The 20,048-nt window shown below is 54.7% G+C and overlaps 1 protein-coding gene across 3 annotated transcripts in view; it reads left to right on the top strand.

Moving 5' to 3' along the window:
• The window catches only part of ITPK1 (inositol-tetrakisphosphate 1-kinase), a 162,716-nt gene that overhangs the window by 102,200 nt on the left and 40,468 nt on the right, over positions 1-20,048 (top strand). For all 3 annotated transcript variants that reach the window (XM_057539189.1, XM_057539188.1, XM_007184258.2), the window contains one exon: positions 14,988-15,105. In XM_057539189.1, the coding sequence (XP_057395172.1) occupies positions 15,099-15,105 (7 nt within the window). In that variant the 5' untranslated portion in view covers positions 14,988-15,098. The remainder of the gene's footprint in view (positions 1-14,987; positions 15,106-20,048) is intronic.

The raw sequence follows: 20,048 nt of genomic DNA, 5'->3' as shown, positions 1-20,048 counted from the left end.
TGGGCCTCGGTTTCCCCGCCTGCCATGCCAGGAACATGCCAGGATGCCAGCAGAAGACGGTGGCATTGAGAGCAGTGGTACCCAATCCAAAAGGCCATTGCCGTGAACAGTGGTGATCACCTCCAAGACCACAGCTCCGTTTTACTCCGAGACCCCTCTGGCTCTGAAATGATTTCACAGCTGTGTTGACTCAAACCCTGTCGACCTCAGATGTTTACTGAGCAGCTGCCAGCACGGGGCTCTGTACTGTGTGCTGTAGGCACCGAGGGGAAGTAGAAGAAACAACAGTTTTTGTCGTTGGAGGCTTTCTAATCTGATTAAGAAGATGACGTCTAAACGTATCAAAAGTTAAGTGAGTTTCTGTCTGTTTTGGGGGCAGTGCCTGGTGGCATGTGGGCCTTCTGGACGGGGGTCAGAGCCCTGAGCACCAGGGAGTGATTCAGGCCGTCACCATGGAGCTGCGGGAGAGGCCACTGTTTGCCGAGCACATCCCAGGCGGCCCTCTCTGCCTTGGGCACTCCACATCTTGTATCTCATTTGGTACTTACATCAATCCATGGAAAAAATGGAATTACTTCCCCATTTTTTTAGGTGACAAAACTGAGGCCCAAGGAAGTTTAAATCACTTGCCTACAGCCAATCAGTAAGAAGGCGGCTTGTGCTCTTTTCAGATATGCTTCAGAGGGGCTTTGGCCGGCAGCGGACGGACCCCTGGAGGGTTGAGAGCCAGTGGTTCCCGGTCACTGTCTAGCATTGCTCTGACATCGTTGGTGCCACACGATGATAAAATGTTGGCCGGCAGAGGCCAGGGGAGGCAGAGCTGGCTAGATCTGGTGGCCCTGGCCCAAGGACAGATCCTGTCCCGGGGAGGCCGTGAGGTCAGCCTCCCCATGACTGCTGCCCTGGGTCACGAGGCCCCTCCTCCCATGGCGGAAGTGGCCGCACAATCTGCCCATTGTGCGCCCAGCCCAGGCCAGCGGGCAGTGGCTGTGAATCTCTCATTCTGCCCCAGGGAGCTTGGGGCCATTTAGGGCCATTGAGTGTCTGCAGGGCCTTTCCCTGTGGAGGGGGAGGCCAGCCCCCCAGGAAGATGCACAGCTTTATGGCCCTGCCTGTTACCTGCCCAGAGCAGAGATGGACTTTGTACAGCACTAGGTGGGGCGGTGGGAGGGACGGCCACACGGAAGCCTGAGCTCACCCGGCGCGCTGGCCGTGGTCCCTCTGTGTGCGCGTGGACACTCACCATTTCACAGCTCAGGGTTGTAGGTCTGCTGGGTTTTAGAAATACCAACGTTTGCTAATAATACATTTTCCCAAAGTCATAGGGAAAACTTGTGTATACACATCATTTCAGGGTTCCTTAGTTCGGCCCTGTGGACGTGTTGGGCTCCTCGAGTACCAGTATCTGGGTTTTGGAGATTGGGAACTCCCGCCAAGAGGTCTGTAGTCCTGTGGGTTCTTTATTTCAGGAACATCTACGGCAGGAACATCTCTTTCACTCTTCTCTTGGCCTCTTTGGGGCCATGACTTCCTGACTTGCTTCTGTGCCACCCATGTGGTCTTTGTGCCCACGATAAAGGCCCATGTGGTTTCTTTCGACTTTGTGTAATAAATCACAAAGTCTCTCACCAGCCAAGAGTAAAGCTGCTCTGGTGGGCCACGGGCTGGGCCTCCGCTGACCTCCATCCTCTGGAGACGGACAGAGTGAGCCACGAGGACCTTCTGTGAGCCCCTCCCACGCTGGCTGGGGTCCGTGCCCCCTGCCTCAGGCCTCACACACTCCCTGACTTCCAGCCCCTGACCTGGCGGGTATCTCTCAGTCTCTCCATTGATCCATGAGATCATTCATCAAATAACCACTGTGGCATTCATTCCACAAGTCTTAATTGAGCACTTGCTGTGTGCCAGGAATCCTAAAAGACATCGCAGATACAAAAACTAGGACAGATCAGGTGGACGCAGCCCCTGTCCCCATGGAGTATGTGTGTGTGTGTGTGTGTGTGTGTGAGTGAGTGTGTGAGTGGGTGTGTGTGTTGCTGTAGGGGAGGCAGGGTTGATGCTAACAAAACACAAGTAAATGGAGGAAAAGCAACATAGTCTCCATTTATGGTAAGTTCTAGGAAGAAGAAAAATCAAGACCTGTGATAACAGGGAGGGTGTTATCACCTCTCTGAGGAGGTGACACTTGAGCCGAGGCCTAAAAGGCCTAGTGAGCAGGGGGAGGGAGGGGAGCAGGCCGAGGGGGCTACGTTTGCCAGGCCCCTTGGCAAGACGGGCACAGAGGCCTGAGGACCTGGAATAGGCTGGTGCAGCTGAGCGCAGCAGCGGCGGGAGAATGTGCGGACCGAGGGTGCAATGGCTGCCAGTTAGAAGAGGGCTGAGGTGTGCAGCAGGAAGTGAGACAGTTGTCGCAGCACTAGGGGTCATTGCCAGGGTCACGGCCGGCAGCAGTAGCTGTCTCTGTTCTCTGTCCTCCTGCAGCCAGAGGCTGGGAAGGTGGGGTGGCTTCGTGCAGGGGTGAGGGGCCCAGGCCTCCCCCGGCCCAAGCGGCCCCGCGTCCCAGAGTTCAGCGGCACACTGCGAACTCTGCTCTGGTTGCAGACGATTCCTCTCTCCCCGCCAACAGCGCTGGGGTGCCCCAAGTCCCGGCTGTACCCTTGCTCACCCAGCAGAGCAGGAGAGGGAACCTGCAGGCCTCGGCGAGACCTGCGCTTGCTCCGGGAACTGAAAGTCGGACCCTGGCTGGAGGGCTGTGGCCCCGGGTGGGCGGGCAGAGCCGGCCTGTGGCCGGGATCCTGGGAAGCGGCCCGAAGGCAGGGGCTGCTCCACGGGCTCACCTGAACAGGTGTGTGGAGAAGGCGCGCGGGGTTAAGACAGGTGCTTAAGGGGTGAGGGGTTTGCTGCTGAGCCGGGGTGGAGCCGAGCTCCTGGGACCAGGCAGGCCCTGTCCGGTTCTCACTTCGCTCGGCTGGCAGCTGTGACACCTGGTCACATAACCACTGGGACCCCCTCCGGTCCCGACAGTGACCCCTGAGTGGCAAGGCCAGCCTGTCTTAGTTTAGTGTCAACCGTGAGGAGATGCCTTCTCCTGGCTGGCACCCAGCTCTGCAGATCCCTCCCCAGTCCCGGAGGCGGTGTGTGGCCGAGGTCCCTCTCTGTTTGCCTGAGGACCTGAGTAGTGCCCTGGCACTGTGACAGGGCATGTGACATTTGTCAGGTGCGCAGCCTGACCGGGCACCTTGCCAGCCTCCTGCTGACGGGAGGTGGAGAACACAGAAGTTTGGTGCTGCGGTCTGGGACAGAAAGGGAGGTATTGTTCTAGTCGGGGCGCCTGGAAGCGGGGGCGAAGGTGTTTGTTGTCTCAGATGGTAAAGTGTTCCGTTTCCTCCCCGCCCCCTCTTCCTCAGCGTTCGGGGTTACACTTTGATGGGATTGCTTTTCTTCATGGACTTGCTGTGAGCTCTGTCAACAACAGTGTGTCGTCCCCACGGGGACCCCGGTTTTCTCTCCCAGATGGCTGAGCGAGGCGCGTGTCACCGCAGACCGTCCGGGAAGGTGACTCAGGCGGATGGACAGTCGTGGGTGGCATCCGGCCTGGGGATGGGATGGGGGTGCCTGTGACCTGGATGCCACTGGCGGGCACACTGGGGCGGGTGTGCAGGTCACACACCCAGGATGCTCGGGCCCAGCCCCGCCTCCACAGGTGCTCTGCTTCCCCCACCCCTCATCTGGAAGGGGTTTCCCCCTGCTCCGTCCGTGGCACAGGTCACATCCAGTTCATTCTAGAGCCTGGCGCCTGGGTGCTCCAACCTCTTCTTGTCTTTCCTGAACCCCTGGTTCTGTGACTTTTGTTCACCAGCAGGGACAGTGGGGGGTTATTGCTGGCGTTCTGCTCCCAGGAAGCTTCCCAAACGCTCCAGTGTTTCTCCCACCTCCTGCCCCCGGGACAGTGAGTTTTACCAGCCTATTCATGCACTGTGGTTCTGGTGGATTCCGTAGGCATGGCCTTGCCTGTGTCCCCTCTGTCTGGCTCTCTGCCGTCTGATGTAGGTAACACGTGCACATGCAGCAAATTCAAGGAGTCTTTTCCCACCCCTGCTGCCCAGCCAGCCCATCCCCGTCCTGGGGGCAGCCATGGTTGCAGCAGCCTGGAGCCTTTGTGGGGGAGTTCCGTGTACATGAGCAAAGACTGCCTTCCCGTCCTCACACAAAGCCATTGTTCTGTGTGATCTTTCTTGGAAATGATTTCATATCATTCCTTCCTTCAGGCTGCCTTATTCTTTTTAATGGCTGCATAGTTTTCCATTAAATGGCCTTAAATCCTTTTCTTAACCATTTCTCTACTGATAGACACTTAGGACATTTCTGATCATGTTTTGGATACATGCTGCAGCGATTAAATATCTTTGTACGTATATCTTTGTGTGCACATGTATGGAATTATGTGGGATAAATACCTAGATATAGAAATGCTGAATTTATGTAGCCTTAATTTTGGTTGTTGCCCAATTTCTCTCCATAGCAGTTGGGCCAATAACACTCCCTCCAAGCAAGTGCTGGCCCATGTCCCACCACTTCGGGAGGTGTTTCTAATCAGTTGAATTTGGCCAAGTTGCAGAGAATCGGAGAGTGCCGGGACCGTAGCAGTCCCCTCCTCATCCTGTTGTTTTTTTCCGTGGGGCACTCAGGGCCCTGGGAGGGGCAGTGTCTGGGCCACCTTGCTCCTGTCTGGTGCTCGTGCACACCCTACCTTTCTCCTCTGTACTCCCTGTGCTGGAAGGGCCTGACCACCCGGGCCTGAGCTTGTGGGTTTAAATAACGGGTCTGAAGAGCAAAATAGGCTGAGGGGCAAATTGCATCGTCATTTTCCTTTCAGCAGCTCTGCCAGATCGGAGACAGTATTGTGCCAAAGGTCAGGCAGCATCTCAGTCCTTCCTGAACGGCGAAGCCCGGCGCACGTGCCCCCAAGGCCAGCACTGCGCCTGACACACTGCCCAGGCCTCGTCCCTTCCGAGCTTGGTCTCTTGGCCTTGCACACCGCTAGACGGGTCACCGCCAGACTCAGAGCTGGCTCGTCACTCCCCGCCTCAGGACCCTATTGCTTTAGGATCAAGTCCAAGCCCCTTGGCTGGTCTGTCTCCAGTTGCCTCTCCCGCCTGTCTTCACCTACGTCCACCTAGCCGCGCGGGCCCCTCACCCCCTGCCTCTGCTTTTGGAATGTCTTTACACGTGTCCCATGCCTGTGACCCTTTGTGGGTCAACGTCATTGGCTTCCAGGAACCCTCTCTCCTCTCCTTTTCCCTGCTCTCCCACCCGCACCCCCATATGGCAGCCCTGCCCTACTCTGTTATCACCAGTCACCCCCGCGTCTCTGTCCACTTACGAGCCCCCAGTGAGGGTGGGTGGGAAATGGCCGCTCTGAGGCTGAAGAGGTGACCCCCTCCCTCCCAAACACACACACGTCCATCAGGGGCTCTCACCCTCCCTGGTCTCATGCTGTCTGGGAGGCCTCAGGCTGGGGGCACAGACACCTGAGATCTCTCTGGAATACAAACGAGGGTTGATTAAGACCAAGGCGTCTGCTGGGTGGGGAAGCCCAGCTCTCGCCGGGAGCCATTTGAGGAGAGTTAGAGAAGCGGTAGTAGGTGAGGACATGCCGTCTACGCGCCAGGCTGAGTCTGTGAGGGCTGGAGAGTCATCTGGTGACTGCAAAGGACAGTCTCAGGGTGTGTATGGGCTTGGTTGAGCTAGGGAGTGGGTGTCTGTCGCCGGCGTGGAGCCGTTATCTGTCACTCGTGCGCCCGTCCTGCTGGCCTTCTTCCCTCTGCTGTGTCCTGCCGCCCTGCCAAGGTTGTCCTGTGCAGTCACAGTGCTGTGCACCTGCTCGAGGGCAGCAGGCCCTGGGCTCCCATGTAGCAGTCTGGCTCCATCAGGCCCAAAGAGCTTTCTTTCTCTGTTCATCATGTCACAGAATCAAAGAATCCTAGAACTTAAAAGTCAGAAAGGATGTTAAAAATACATTATTCCGACTCTCTTGTTTATAGACGAGAAAACTGAGATACAAATAACTTGTGACCTTCAGAAGCACACATAAAGTTAATGGGGATTCCAGGACTTGAACCCAGATTTCTTGACTCTGCCTTTGCCTTAACTTTCACAGTGCCTCAGGGTCCTGGTGCTGGGGTTGGGACTGCCCCGGTGCCGCAGCTGCCCTGAAAGGGGTGGTCTGCCAGTGATTGGAAGGCAAAAGCCTTGGCTGGCTGGCTGGCTGTCAGGGACAGTTACACAGGTTGCGCACTGAACCGCTCAGTAGGCTGCAGATGGCTCCCCGTGTGGCTGGACTCAGCGGTCCTGCCCCTAGTGTGCACTGGATGGCGCCACGACCCTTTCTTGGCTCCTGGGAGCCTCTACTCTCAAGGTTTAGCTGCAGGGATCTCCAGGCGCAGCCCCATGCCAGATCCGGCTGCCTCTTTAGACCCTCGGCCTGTGATTCTTGAGCAGCCATGGGTGCCAGGGTTTAGCTAGGGCCGTGGCTGCCTGGCACACTGTTACATCCAGGCACTGGGGCCTAGTGTGGATTCCTCAGGACTGTCCGTGGTGTGTGGTTTTCTGTAAGCGCTAATGAACAGGCAGGTATTCTGAGTGGTGTCAGGAAGGCTTTGACTCAGAGACATTGGGTCCTGGCCTCAGTTGATTACAGGCTTCGGTGGTCTGCCCAGAGGATTTGTTAGTTGTCCTCCCAGAGGCCGCTGTGGACTCCGGCGTCCGGCCGTGCCATTTGTTTGCTCTCCTAAGAAGTGCCTGTCTTCAGTTGTGTTAGTTTGTCTTGAGCCAGGGTTGGGGACAGATGCAGACTCTGGCCCAGTGTGGTGGTCCCTGGGCGCCTTTGAGTGAAGAGTGAAGCAGGATGCAGACCCTGGGGTGATGGGAGGAGCAAGTGGGCCTGCAGCCTTTTCTTTTTTTTGCTTTTCCTTGTGCTGCCATCAGACGCAGTGTGCCCGGCCTCACGGGCTGAACCACCAGGCTAAAGGCCTCTAGGCTAAAGACTTGGCCTGGCAGAACATGAGAAAGGCTTACTTTTTTTCCTTTTAACATGAGTTTTAAAAGAAGGTTTTTAGGTTTTTAGATCTGAGAAAATGTAAATTTTTATCACGTCACAAAATTATTTAGTGACACCAAGAGTCTAAGAGTCTAAGGCTTCTGATTCCCAGTATACTTTTCATTCCAGTAAACCTCCATGACTTGGTGCTTAAGGAAAGGTTCAACATCACCACATGGGAATTGTGTGCCCACGTAAAAGTACCCAGTCTTTTTTGTTTTATGTAAATAAATAAATAATGGAAAATTAAAAATATATATATATTTTTAAAAGAATGAACCTGAGTGATCCTGGCTATAGCTAGAATTGAGATGCTTTTCTTTTACCCAGGTTTGCCATGCCTGTTTCACTGACTAGAAACTAGAGGGCTCTGGAGCCAAATGGTGTGGGTTCAGGTCCCATCTTGGCTACCTCCTAGCTGGGGGAGCCTGGGCAAGGTACTGAGGTTCTCTGAGCCTGAGTTTCTCTGTCTATCAAATGGGGCTGCTAATAGGACTTACTATATAGGGTTGTTGTGAGGAATAAAATGTCAGTTGCTGCAAGGCGTAGGACATTGTCCTGCACTTGGTGAGCATTTAGGAAAAGTTAGCTGCTATCATTATTACTGTTGTAATTATCAATAATAGTAACACGTCCTAGCATCTTGCCAGGTCCTCCATCATGGTGTCAAGACTTGAGGAACTAGAAGCTTCCTGGCTTTCACCTACCACTTGGTGTGGAAGGAGCTCTTTAAAAGGCCAGCCTTTGTGCCATCAGCTGAACGGTTTGGGTGCCGGTCATGCTCTCAGGAGGAGCCAGAAGGAGTGAGATTATGCTGAGTAAGCCCAAGGTCACCCCCTTTCCTGTAAAAAGCCCCCGCGAGTAATGTTTAACAGCTACAAGGAAGTCATTTGAGTTCTTCCTCAGCATGCGTTTGGTGGCTGAGTGTTAACTGAAACACAGACCCTGATTCGTGGGCTCCTGGGAATCTTCTTGGAGAGTTTCTCCTGTGCGTGGCGTGTGGGGTTCGTCTTGAGTGCCGATGCTTCTCTACTTCTAGAACCAAGTGATAATCAGGATTCTGAAGTCCCATTGGGAGTATTTAGCACAAAAGGTGGTTGTAATTCCCAAGTGATCGCCGCCGTGATCAGTGGTGATGGCTCCCAGGGCCGTGGAGGTGGTCATGGTGGAATTGGGCCCCCGTTTTCCACTTTTGATCTATGCCACATGGGAGGCTGGAGTCCCAGACCGGGTAAGCGCAAGGCAGGCCACACTGCAGAGCAGGGACTTGCTGTTTAGGCCAGTGCTTGCTTTCTCTCCCTGCCCACCTTTTTTTTTTTTTTTTTTTAATTGAAGTATAATATACACAGAGAAAAGTGTGCATTTTGTGAATAGCTTGATGAATATTTGCTACACACAGATACACCGCGAACCGAGCACCGGATGAAGCAGTAGAGCAGCGCAGCTCCCCTGAGCCCGGCCCAGCCCGGCCCTGCCTGGCTCCGCCCTGCCCTTCTCTGCTCCTTCCTCAGCCTTGGGCAGTGGGCTCGCTTCCTACTCCCAGTGCAGAGCCCCTGTCCTGCCCCGTGACACTCTCTTCCCGGGGTGGGGAACAGGGCCACTGGAGGGAAGGAGGCCAGTTACCAAACCAAGAGACAGACTTTCTCCAACAAACCGGGTGCTGTCAATCCCCTGTTCCATGAATGGCTTCCAACCTGGTCCCTGCCCCCCGCCACTGGTCCCGGCCCGCAGGATTTTTGTGAAATTCTCCCTCCAGGCTGCAGGTTAATGCGCAGAATGCTTGGCGGGGGGCCGGTGCTTAGCTCACGCAGCCCTGCGCGTGCCCCTTGTTAGCATTCGCCATGCTGTTCCCTGCCCTGCCTTTGCCGGAGGTTGACAGCGCCCCAAGAACAGGGCATCAGGCTCACTCCCGCTGTGGGGCTTGCATAAGCACCTGCTGGATGTGAACCCACGAAGCCATCTTTCAAACAGCTGGCCACCCAGAGACCCAGTAGGAGACTCTGCTTATTCGTGGGAGGTCCAGGCAGCTCCCAGCCTCTCCATTCTCCTCCCACCGCTGGCCCCAGGCTTCGGTCCTCTGTTTCCTATTCTAGACCTGCCCTACTGAGTTGTGGACAGATGAGGACTGAGGCTTACAGAGGCCCCACACAGCAAGTGGGGAAAGCAGGATTTGATGCGGGTCTGGCGGCCTCCAGCTGCTTCCTATGCGTGTAACCTCTTCCCAGCATTGGCCTTCACTTGGCAGAAGAGGAAGCTGAGGCCCAGAGAGGAGACGGGGCTCCCAGCACTCTGTGTGGTGGCCCTTCCTCCATCCTAGCTCGCCTTCCCCCAGAGGCGTAGATTTCCAGAGCCATCCATCAAGCCTGAATTCCCAGTCCTGCCGTCAGGGTTAGAGGCTAGGCTGTGCCCAGCTGGGCTCTCAGGGGCACACGGCCCAGCAGGCAGCCTTCCAGCTTCTGGGTCCCGAGCGTGATGAGGTGAGGCCGTGCCCGGGCACTCCCTCACTTCAGGTCCAAGGCAGGTGGCATCCTGGACCCACGTAAGCTCCTGCTGTTGATGATGTCTGGTTTATCATTTTTTCTTGCTTGTACTTTTGGTATCATACCTAAGAAACCATTGTCTAATCGAAGGTCACAAAGATTTACACCAGTGTGTTCTTCTAAGAGATTTACAGTTTTAGCTCTTACCTCATAGGATTTTTATGTTAAAAGAAATAGTACTTGCAAACCGCTTTACCCAGTGGCGTGCATGTAGCCAGTCCTGGGTAAATGGTAGCTGCTATTATTCTAAATTATTATCAATTATGATTATTTATTATCATCTTTACCATGAGTAATCTCTCATTGTGTTTCCCATCTGGGTGGCGGCCTCCTGCTCCTTCCTGAAAGATAGTGTTGCTGTTTGAACTCATTTCTGGCACAATTGTGGGTGCAGGGAGTTGAAGAAAGAGAGGACCTCGTTACTTCCCCCACTCCCTCCATTTCCCCCCAAACTTTTTGTTTTGGAAAATTTAAAAATGCTTGAGAGGGTGCTGCAATGCACTCCCCCGTACTTCACCCAGCTTCACGAGTCAGCGGCTTGTGGCCGCTGTGCTTTCACCTGTGCCTCACCTACTTCTCTCCCTGTGCCCGGTTATTGTGAAGCAGATGCTAGACATCATATTTAATCTGTAAATTGTTTTAGTACACATCTCTGAAAAATGAGTCACCACTTTTTTTTTTTAATTGAAGTATAAGTTGATTTACAGTGTTGTGTTGATCTCTGCTGTACAGCAAAGTGATTCAGTTACACATATATATATACATTCTTTAGTATTCTTTTCCATTATGATCTATCACAGGATATTGAATATAGCTCCCTGTGCTACCACTTCCTAGAAAGAGACCTGCGGTGTTTTGGGGGAGTGGGCCAGAGCCCTGTTACCTCCTGAGGATCCAGGGGGTGGATACTGGGTGCCTTTCCTGCTTCCCTGCGAGGAGCGGGCTGGCCAACTGCAGCTGGGCTCTGTCAGGACCTGAGCTGTCTGCAGAGGGTTGCTCCCTGCAGCCTCGGCTGCCCTGGGTCGGGGATCGTGTCATGCTCTGGTTGCTCACCCCAAGTGCAGAGGTGGCCCGCCCCCATGTCTGCCAGGCAGAGCAGGGTACAACGGGCTCAGAGATCTTAGGTCGGGTTGGGCCCTGAGTCCATGTGCTGCAGAACCATGAGAATCCTTTTTGTTTTTGTATCTACCAACTGTTTTCTTTCTTTCTTTTTTTTTTTCTTTCTTTCTTTTTTAAAAATTTATTTTGGCTGCACCGTGCAGCTTTCAGGATCTCAGTTCCCCAACCAGGGATTGAACCTGGGCCACGGCAGTGAAAGAGCTGAGTCCTAACCATTAGACCACCAGGGAACTCCCCCTACCAACTCTTTGCATATCTGTCATTGTCATCTCCTCGTCGTCCATGGCAGCTCCCTGAGATAGGTTTTATTCAAAATGTACGTTTACACACAGGAAATGGAATGTCAGAGATTAATTCCAGTTTCTTCTTCACAGACACAAGGTGGCAGAGGCAGGATTTGAACTTGGGACTCCCACCTGCATTTTCTATTAGCTGAGAGCAAATCCTTGTGTCCCACTCCTGCTCCTTTCCTGGCCATAGATGGAACTGCAGAGGAAATGGTATCTCTCATGTTCATCTTGGTTCATCTCTCATTCGGCTCAGATTCTCAGTGGGGAAAACTTGACCCCTGCCCACTCCTCCCCAGCCCAGCAGAGGGCCCGGTGCCCCTCTTGGTGTCATCACCCCATGGGCCTTGGTGGTGGTGGTGGAGCATCTGGCCCATCTGTGCCCCTTCGTCAGTATTCTCTAGACTTCTTCCTGGCCCTGCTGACCCCGAGCTATATATCTCTGCGTTTCCCTTGCTTTAGCTGCTTAAAGCCAGGCTCTTCGCTGTTAACTTCCAGGATCCCTTTCTAGGTGTTTCGAGGCAGGCTGTCTAACAGAACATGTGTTTACCATTTGCCGTGGAGACGGTTTGGGCCTCTCTTCCTCCGAGTGGTGATAAAACAGTAATAGGGCGCTCACCCTTCCAGCAATTTGTTTGGTAATTCTAAGAGACCTGTGAAAAATGCATGAAGCCTGCGATACAATAGATAAACTGAAAGGCTTGGAAGAAAATCCACTTGTGGATAATGGGGTGATTGGAAAAACTCTTTCTTTGCCCTCTCTGTCCTCGTCCCAACAGAGATCATGTTTAGGAATAATTCTTCTGTTAATTCTGATGCTTTCATCCCGGCTCAAAAGCTTGTTGGTGCCTGCTTGTCACATCTTCCCCCCTTTGGTTTCTTCTAGCTTCTTTGGCTTCAGTTCACGTCTTAATGAGTCTGAGTTCTCTCTATAAAGGCCGCTGCCCTAATGCACAAAAGTGGAACCAGAACCAGCTTTGTGTTATCTGGCAACCATGTGGACATTCTTCTCGGTACTGCGGTGGGGATATTTGAGGGCGGGTCACGGTTTACTGGACCTCAGTGGTTGGGGGAGAATTGGGCCAGCCCGTCGAAGCAACGTCTCTGATGTCGCCTTCCTTTTGAAGGAAAGCAGTGAGCTTGTGTGTGTCCCTGCCGTTACCTGTAATGCCTCTACCAGTGGCTGCCCGTCCTGTTCTAGAACAGCCCCGTGTGTGGCCTTGAAGTGTGCCTCCTAAACACTACTCCTAGGTTTCTCCAACTTATACTCGCAACTCACAGACCGAGAGGAAACTGAGACGAGAGAAACCAAATGGCTCGCCCAGGGCGACAGCGGCAGGTGATCACAGCGGGAGACTGGGTTTCTTGACTCTCGGTCCCTTGCTCTCCCCTCTGTACTGCACTGCTTCCTGGCAGGGGGTGGTGAGGGCATTGCAGTGCTTTCAGTTCATAGCCCAGAACGTGAATTCATTGGCCAGATGCGGTAGGGGAAAACCTAGAAGGCTGTCATTCGTCCAGTGTTGTTTGCACCCTGCACGATGCCCTGAGCGCCGTGGATGCCGTGAAGTTTGTTGAGTGGATGACCTTTTAACACGAGGACATTAACATGATTTCGGTCGTATATGTCGATCTTGGTGTCTCACGAATGACATGCTCTTGTGGCAGCATAGATCTGGTTCAAAGGAACAAGCTCCGGTAAAGGAACAGTGCTGATGGGGAGAGTTCCCTTTGGGGAGCCTGCAGCAGAGAGGTTCGGTACCCCGAAGTGAGGCTGTAGGAGAGAGAACCTATCCAAGGTATATCCTTGGATAGACCTTCCTTACAGACATCTCTCAGCTCGTTCCCACGTCCCCTGTGGGTGCCAGACGTGGGCCCTCCTGCGTCAGCTGCCTGCTTGTTCTGTATGAGCAGGGCAGCGGGCCAGGCTCTCAGGAGGAGGAGGAAGTCGCGAAGGCACCTTCTGTTCTGCATTTGGGTCTGCAGATGCACGTGCTGGGAGAGGACCTTCTGCGGCAAGAGCGTGTAGGCCCTGTGGAGTTCACAGGTGTGAGGACGGGAAGAAGGCCTCCCCAGATGCGTGCACTGGCCACCCCTCAGGGACGGAGACTTCTTTTAAACGTCCAGAGAAAAGGACACCAATGAGCTCATAACCAGCTACTTTGGTATGAAACACAAGGCGGGAACAGATTTCAGAGAGGTAGATATGAATCTCTGCTTTTGTGTTGAGGGCTCTTAAAAATGATTACTAGGAACCAAAATAGGTTCACCAGGGGAAAAAAAAATCCCAAATGGAGCGTTCTTTTTTCTGATAAGGTTTACTAGAAGAGAAGCATTATGGCTTTTCCTCCTGGCCTCTGCTGACCTCACAAACAGATCTTGTGGAATGGGCGGGGAGGGGTGAATTAAGCTGGTGTATTTATTCCCTGGGGCTCCCGTAACAAAGTACCACAAACTAAGTGGCCTAAAACAACAGACATTCATTCTCTCACAGTTAAGGAGGCTGGAAGTCTAAAATCAAGGTGTCTGCAGGATTGGTTCCTTCTGGAGACTGATGGGAAATCCGCTGGTGGCCGGTGGTCTTTGGCCATCCTTACCTTGTAGCTGAGCTCGGTCACTGTCTTCATCTTCACACAGCCTTCTCCCTGTGTGTCTCTGTGTCCAAATTTTCCTCGTCTTGAAGATACCAGTCAATGGATGAGGGTCCATCCTAATCCTGTATAACCGCATGTTAACTCGATTCCATCTGTAAAGACATTTCCAAATAAGGTCACGTTCACAGGGACCGGGGGTTAGGACTTGAACAGATCTGGGGGTGGGTGTGCACAATTCAACCCACAGTAACAACAACAGCTAGTGAATGGCCTTCCTTACACCCAGCCTTGTCTCTGAGCCCCTCTCCTGTTACTCCAGCATCCCCCATTTGTGTCCATAGAATCATGGAGTTTTAGAGCCAGAGGGGTTCTCATTTACTTTGTCTTCCTGACAAGCTGCTCTAGCCCCCTGTTGTGACTTGGAGCTCTTGGAATCACAGAGGTGTCTCATGGTGGCCCAAGATCCCTGAGTTCTTTTCCTGGAAAAATCTTGCTCTGTCTTCTGTTGAATTACATTGCAAATAATGGTTTCTTGTTCCTCATGTGCCTTAATGTTATTTCCCCAAGAAGATTGTAACTTCCTTAAAGGCTAATCTTATCATAGTTCTGCTTGCATTTCCATGGTCTACCATGAAGCTAATGGGTATTAATAAGCACTTACTGGAGTGAGCACCTGTGGGCCGGGTTGCTGCCCCATGGCGAGTGTCTCATCACCTTCCCACAGACCTACTGAATCCTGGCATCCCACTCTCCCCAGCCCTGCCTCAGAACCCTTATCAGTGCCGGGTGCTGGCCACTCATTGAGCATAATCCACCCGTGGAGCAGATCGGGTTTCAGGTGAGGCTTTATCCAGGAGTTGAACAAGCTGACCAGAACCGAGTTGTTCTCCTTTTCTCGGCTCTGTTTTCTCAGTTTGGGCTCCACTTTGAGTTTGGGCTCCATCAGCTCTCTCTCCTTCAGATCCCAGGATGACTGCTCCCAGCTGCTCGGTCTCCCAGCTTCCTCTTGTCCTCAGGGAGGGAGAGTGCTCCTGTCCCGGCATTCCCAGCAACAGCGCTGAGCCTGCCTCTGATTGAATGGACTCGGGTCACATGTCCTCTCCTGAGCCAGCAGCCCCAGGAGGTGGAACATGCTGATTGGTCTGACCAAAGTCACATGATCCCAGTGGGGCTGAGTGGGTGGAGGCAGTTTCCTGAGACCAGGTGATGCCTCAACCAGAAGTCAGGGCTGGTGGGGGGGATGGAGAACAGAGAGATGGATGTGGGGATGGCACGCGGGATGAAATCTTGCTTGTCACCCTCGTTTCAGCATCAGTCTTCCCTCTCTAACCGGAGTGTTTTTTCCTCTCAGGAATACATTGATGCCCACCCTGAGACCATTGTCCTGGACCCCCTTCCCGCCATCAGAACCCTGCTTGACCGGTCCAAGTCCTATGAGCTCATCCGGAAGATCGAGGCCTACATGAAAGGTACGGACGTGAGTGGCTCAGCATCCGTGGCAGTCGGCCCACCTCGTGGACACAAGGTGGTCATTACGTGGGGTGGGAGGAGGGACGGGGGTCCGGTCTTTTTAAACACTTTGACCCAGGAAGCAGCTGTACGTTCTGGGGAGGGCCTTTCCTTCTCCCTCTGTGACCAGCAGAGTTAGGAAGTAAAAGCCCTGGGGTGCTCTCTTTGGGAGAGTGGCTCCAACCACTTCAAGTTTTGTTGTCTTAAACCCACGAGTGGTGATGAAGTATCCAGATAACACAGTGGTTAGAGAGCAGAAGTGTGTGTAGAATAGCTCAGCGGCAAGCGGGCGAGTGGAGTTATGTAACCGGGCAAAAGAGACAAACAGAGAAATTGAAGGGCCTTTAATCAAACACACGGAGATATGTAATGTGGTGGCTGGACCTTGCGGGGTACACTCTGTTCTTGCAGCCAGGAGCGTCTCCTGCCAGCTGCGGCCTCTGCCCCCGAGGACTCGTGCTCCACACGTCCCAGGGCAGGGCAGCTCCAGAGAAGTCAGACTGCCTTTCCAAGGTGATTGTTTACGTGAGAAGGGCTTTCTGGAAAGATTCACGTTAACAGTAACCTCCTAGTTCTCCCCTTGGTCCAGGCGTTCCCTGCTGAGGGTTCTTGTTTAACTTTAAGAGAAAGTGCTGCGCCTGGGCCTTGGGGCTGCATGAGAATCCATCTTAGAGGCAAGAGAGGCAGCCCTTGTTCCTGCCATCCAGGCCACATGTGTGTGACCTAAAGGGGCTGCCTTGAGCCCTGACCTGGATGGTGACTTGGCCCCAGGTGTTGTTCATGTGATGGTTGGACCAGTGGGTGCTTTGGCTCACGGGACCAGCATGGGAATAATAGGAGCAGGATTTATTGGGTACATGCTGTGTGCCCAGCACTGGGCTAAGCCTTCTTCTTACATTCTCTCTTCTGGTGCTTCTGAAGGTGGGCCAGATCATCCATCCTCCCTGCTTTGCAGAGGAGGCTCTGAGAGGTTAACAGGTGTGCCAACATCACACAAGCCTGTAAGCTGCAGAGCTAGAATCTGGCCACGTCTCTCTGACTCAGGCTCCCCAACTCCTAACCGCTAAGCTTGACTTTCATGTCCATAGTCAGAGGGCCCTGGATCTAGCAAGCACCTGGCATGGATGCAGTCATGGACCCTGGTCAGGAGAATTGGTGAGTGCTTGGTTCTCTAAGGAACCTGCTCTGTGCAAGAGCTGGCTGGTGGACCTGGCTGTCCTGGAAGAGGTCTTGAGGCATTTTGCCCTGGGTGCCTGGCCGTCACCAGGAGACAACGTGGACGTGACATCCTGGGGGGCCCCAAAGCAGGCAGGGATTTTCAACATGCTAGCATCCTCCCATCCTTGGGTCTGGAGTGGTCAGTGACCGTGTCAACTTCCGTTCCCTTTGCATTCCTTCCCTGGGTTGAACCAGAACCCCCAGATGAGAAGGAAGATCTATAGTGATGCTTTGGCTGAACGTTGGTTCTGGAAAGGAAATCCACCTTTTCCCAGGAAGTGTGTGTGTTAGATGCCAACTATTTGCGAAGGGACAGGAGATGACAGTATGGGGTCACCCAGGAATGGGAGCCACTGTTCCTGCTCCTGTTACACTGGAAAGCGCCGAGGCATCTGGATTGGATCTTGGAGTCTGTCTCCGTTTTCATGGGTAGAGAATCAGGGCTGGGGTCAAGGGTGAGCCCAGGCCTACAGTGTGAGCATGCGTGTTCAGCGGGCTGGACCGCAGGGCGCACAGGAAGCAGGGCTGTCCCTGGGGGGTGAGTACCGAGGGGGCGAAAGCCTCCCAGACAGGGCAGGGGTGTGAGCGAAGCAGGGAGGGAGCTGAAGTGGGGTGCTTGTGTGGACTTGCAGACCATCGGTCAGAGGGGGGGCTTCGGACACCTTGGGCAGTTGGGAACTCCATTCGAGAGCAGCCTTTGAAGGTATGTGAGCTGGTGAGTGAGGAGATGAGAATACATTTTAGACAGGCGGTGCAGATGCGGCCTAGAGGTAGAGTTTGATGGTCGTTACTGTTGGGAGGGCGACCTCCCACCCAGCCACAGGTGTGAGGCGCTGGTGACTGGCCCCCAGCGGGGACACAGACCCCGCTCAGCTCCAACCCAGGTGAGGTCAGCTCAGGGGCTGCCTGCTAGGGGGCCCAGTGAGAACTTGTTGACCAAACTCTCAAGACCGGCTTGGTCCTGGGCCAGCAGGAATTGTGTGGGTGGGCCGTGACCGCTGCACCCTGGATTTTCCTTATCGTGCACGCCGAGCCGGGCTGGTATTCTTCCAGGAGGGCAGGCAGAGGCTGGGACTTCCTGGAGCCTTTTCCTGCCCACCCGGGGCGGTACATGCGGACGCACTGCTGGCTCCCACCTCCCATCCTCCCAGAGGCGAGGCTGCTCCTGGCGCGGATGCAGAGAACCTGCTCTGGGAAGCGCATCCCTGGCGCTCCCCTGCCGCACTCCTGCGATTCCTGGAGGCTCGCAGCCCTGTTAGGCCTGCTGTAAAGGGCCGTAATTACCCTTTCAGTTCCTCAAGTACAGCAGTCCAGGTGACACCGCTTTTGTGTTGGGAGAAGGGGCTTGGCAGAAACTCCTGGAGTTGTCGCCACCCCTGTGCCAGCGTGGCTCTCCCTGTCCTCAGAGGGCCTTGGTACCTGCACAGAAGACAGGGCAGTGGGTGAGGCTGCTGCAGGGAGGTGACAGGGCTCCCTGCTCTGCGCTGGGGGTGGGCTGGTGGGCTGTGGCACAGGGGGAGGGTCTCCCGGGGCTAACAGGCGGAGCCCTTGGACCGAGGGTCCACGCTCAGGTGGGCCATCCGTCTCTGTACAGAGTATCAGCTGTTCGGGACAGGTGAGGCCTGCTGCGCGGAGCTCCCAGCCTCACCTGTCTGAGGACCTGGGCGGTTCCGTGTGGTTGGCCCTGTCTCAGTTCCGCACTCCCAGAGCTTATCTTTTCCTAATGCAGAGCCTGGAGGGGAGGCAGGGTCCTTTCGGCTGCAGACGTGTCAGTCTGAAACCCGCTGACAAAGTTGCTGCCATAGCAGAGACCTGGAGGGTGGATTAAATGAGATGGACTTCATTTCTCTCTCACGTAAAAGCCCAGAGGAAGGCTGGCCGGTGCTGGCGAGTGATGGCGGGGACCTAGGCTTCCCCCAGCTCGTTGTTCTTCTGGTGTGGCCCTCCTGGTCCAAGGTGGTGCTGCAACTCCAACCACCACATCTATAGTCTAGACGTTAAGATGGAGAGGGGACTAAGAAAAAGGAAGCAAAAGGAAACAGCCCTGGGTATCTTTTAAGGAAAAATTCTGGCAGCTACAGAGATGCTCTTTCATACCTCAGTGGTCAGACCTGAGTTACAAACTGAGCTGCAAGGGAATCGGGGAAAGTGGTCTTTTTTCTGGGCAACCATGTGGCCAGCTAACATTTGGGAGCTCCGTCACCGTGGCAGAACGGGGAGGATGAGTTTGGGGCACAACTAGTTGTCCGCCTTCCCCTCCGGGAAGTGGGTTCCTGCCTGCGGCATCCATGGGTGAGTGGCTCTTGGAATGACCTTTCCCCTTCCAGCTGGCCAGGGTGGGTGACCTCAGCAGCACACTCCTTCCACATGACAACTCATACAACATGAGGTCAGTAGGCTGACGGAGTGATCCACCCCAGAGTGCCTGGGCCACAGGTTTCCCTAACAGGTGATTGCCTCTGGGCGGGGCTGCACCCACACCCTTTAGCCAGAGGCAGAGATGGCACTGAACCTGGATCCAATCCAAACCAAGTACAGGAGCCTCCCAGAAGTTGAACGCTGCCTGCTGCCGGCTTGCGGGGAGCGGGAGGCTGCGTCACCTGCCAAGGTTGCTGGACACGCATCTGCAGGCCTCTTCTCTCGTGGGCACCTGCTTTGCCGCATAGGGCCGGAGTTTAGAGGTGGAAGCCCCGAGACCAAGGCCTGGCTCTGCCGCCCTAGGCCAAGTGATCCTGGGCAAGGCTCTAGCCGGCTTCTGAGCTGGCCGGAGCGATGGGCGAGAAAGCTGGGCTGTGATTGGAGATTGTGGGTTTGTGTCCTTGGCCCTGGGGGCAGCAGGTGGTGGAGGGTCTCAGGCCGCAGGGCAAAGGGCTCAGAAGCCCTTCCGAGACGGCTGCCGATGAGGTGTGGCTGTCCCGGCAGCTCCCACACATGCGCTCTGGGGGTGACAGATGGCCATCCGGACGCCGGGCCTCCCTGGGGACGGGGGGTGCACACTGCAGATCGAGCGTCTCTGCCTGTGGTTTTATGGGAATTTAATCAGGGCTCATCTTGCAGGCCGTTTGGAGGCTGGATTGAAATGGAGTAATGTAGACACCAAGCAAAGAGAAAATGACATTCCGTAGAGCCTGGGAGACATGATTCCCGCAGGGCAGCTGCCTCGGGGTGGGGGTGGGGTGTGGTCGAGGGGGGGGTCTCACTCAGAGGAGGGGGCCGGAGGGCCGTGGGTGGGAGACGAGAGAGTGGGAGGAGCCTTGGAGTCAAGGCCTGGGCCCCAGGTCCCCCTGTGTCCCCAGTGGCGCCTGCAGGTCACTGTTCCTCTAGGGCCGCTTTGTCAGCGCTCAGGTGGCACCCCGGCAGCACTGGCTGCATGCCAAGCACTGTATTAGCTGATTTAATCCTCACGATGACCCTGTGAGGAAGGCACTACTGTTACCACCCCATAGCGGTGAGGATACTGATACCCATTGAATCTAGTTGGTTAAGGCCGCAGAGCTACTAGGGGCAGAGCTGGGGTTTGAACCCACGCCATCTGGGTGTCCTCTTAGCCAGTGGTTCCCGAATCTGGCTCCCAGCCTGACGAGGAGGGGTCGAGGCCACGATGGATGCAGTTTGGGCTCTGGCCCTGCTGCTCTTGCACCGCCAGCTGGCACTGCCCCCGGGTGCCCTCTGGTGTCCAGGCGAT

This window comes from Balaenoptera acutorostrata, assembly GCF_949987535.1.
Source record: "Balaenoptera acutorostrata chromosome 3 unlocalized genomic scaffold, mBalAcu1.1 SUPER_3_unloc_1, whole genome shotgun sequence".
NCBI lineage: Eukaryota > Metazoa > Chordata > Mammalia > Artiodactyla > Balaenopteridae > Balaenoptera > Balaenoptera acutorostrata.
The sequence above is the reverse complement of the archived record's forward strand: the minus strand, read 5'-3'. Positions and strand labels throughout refer to the sequence as shown.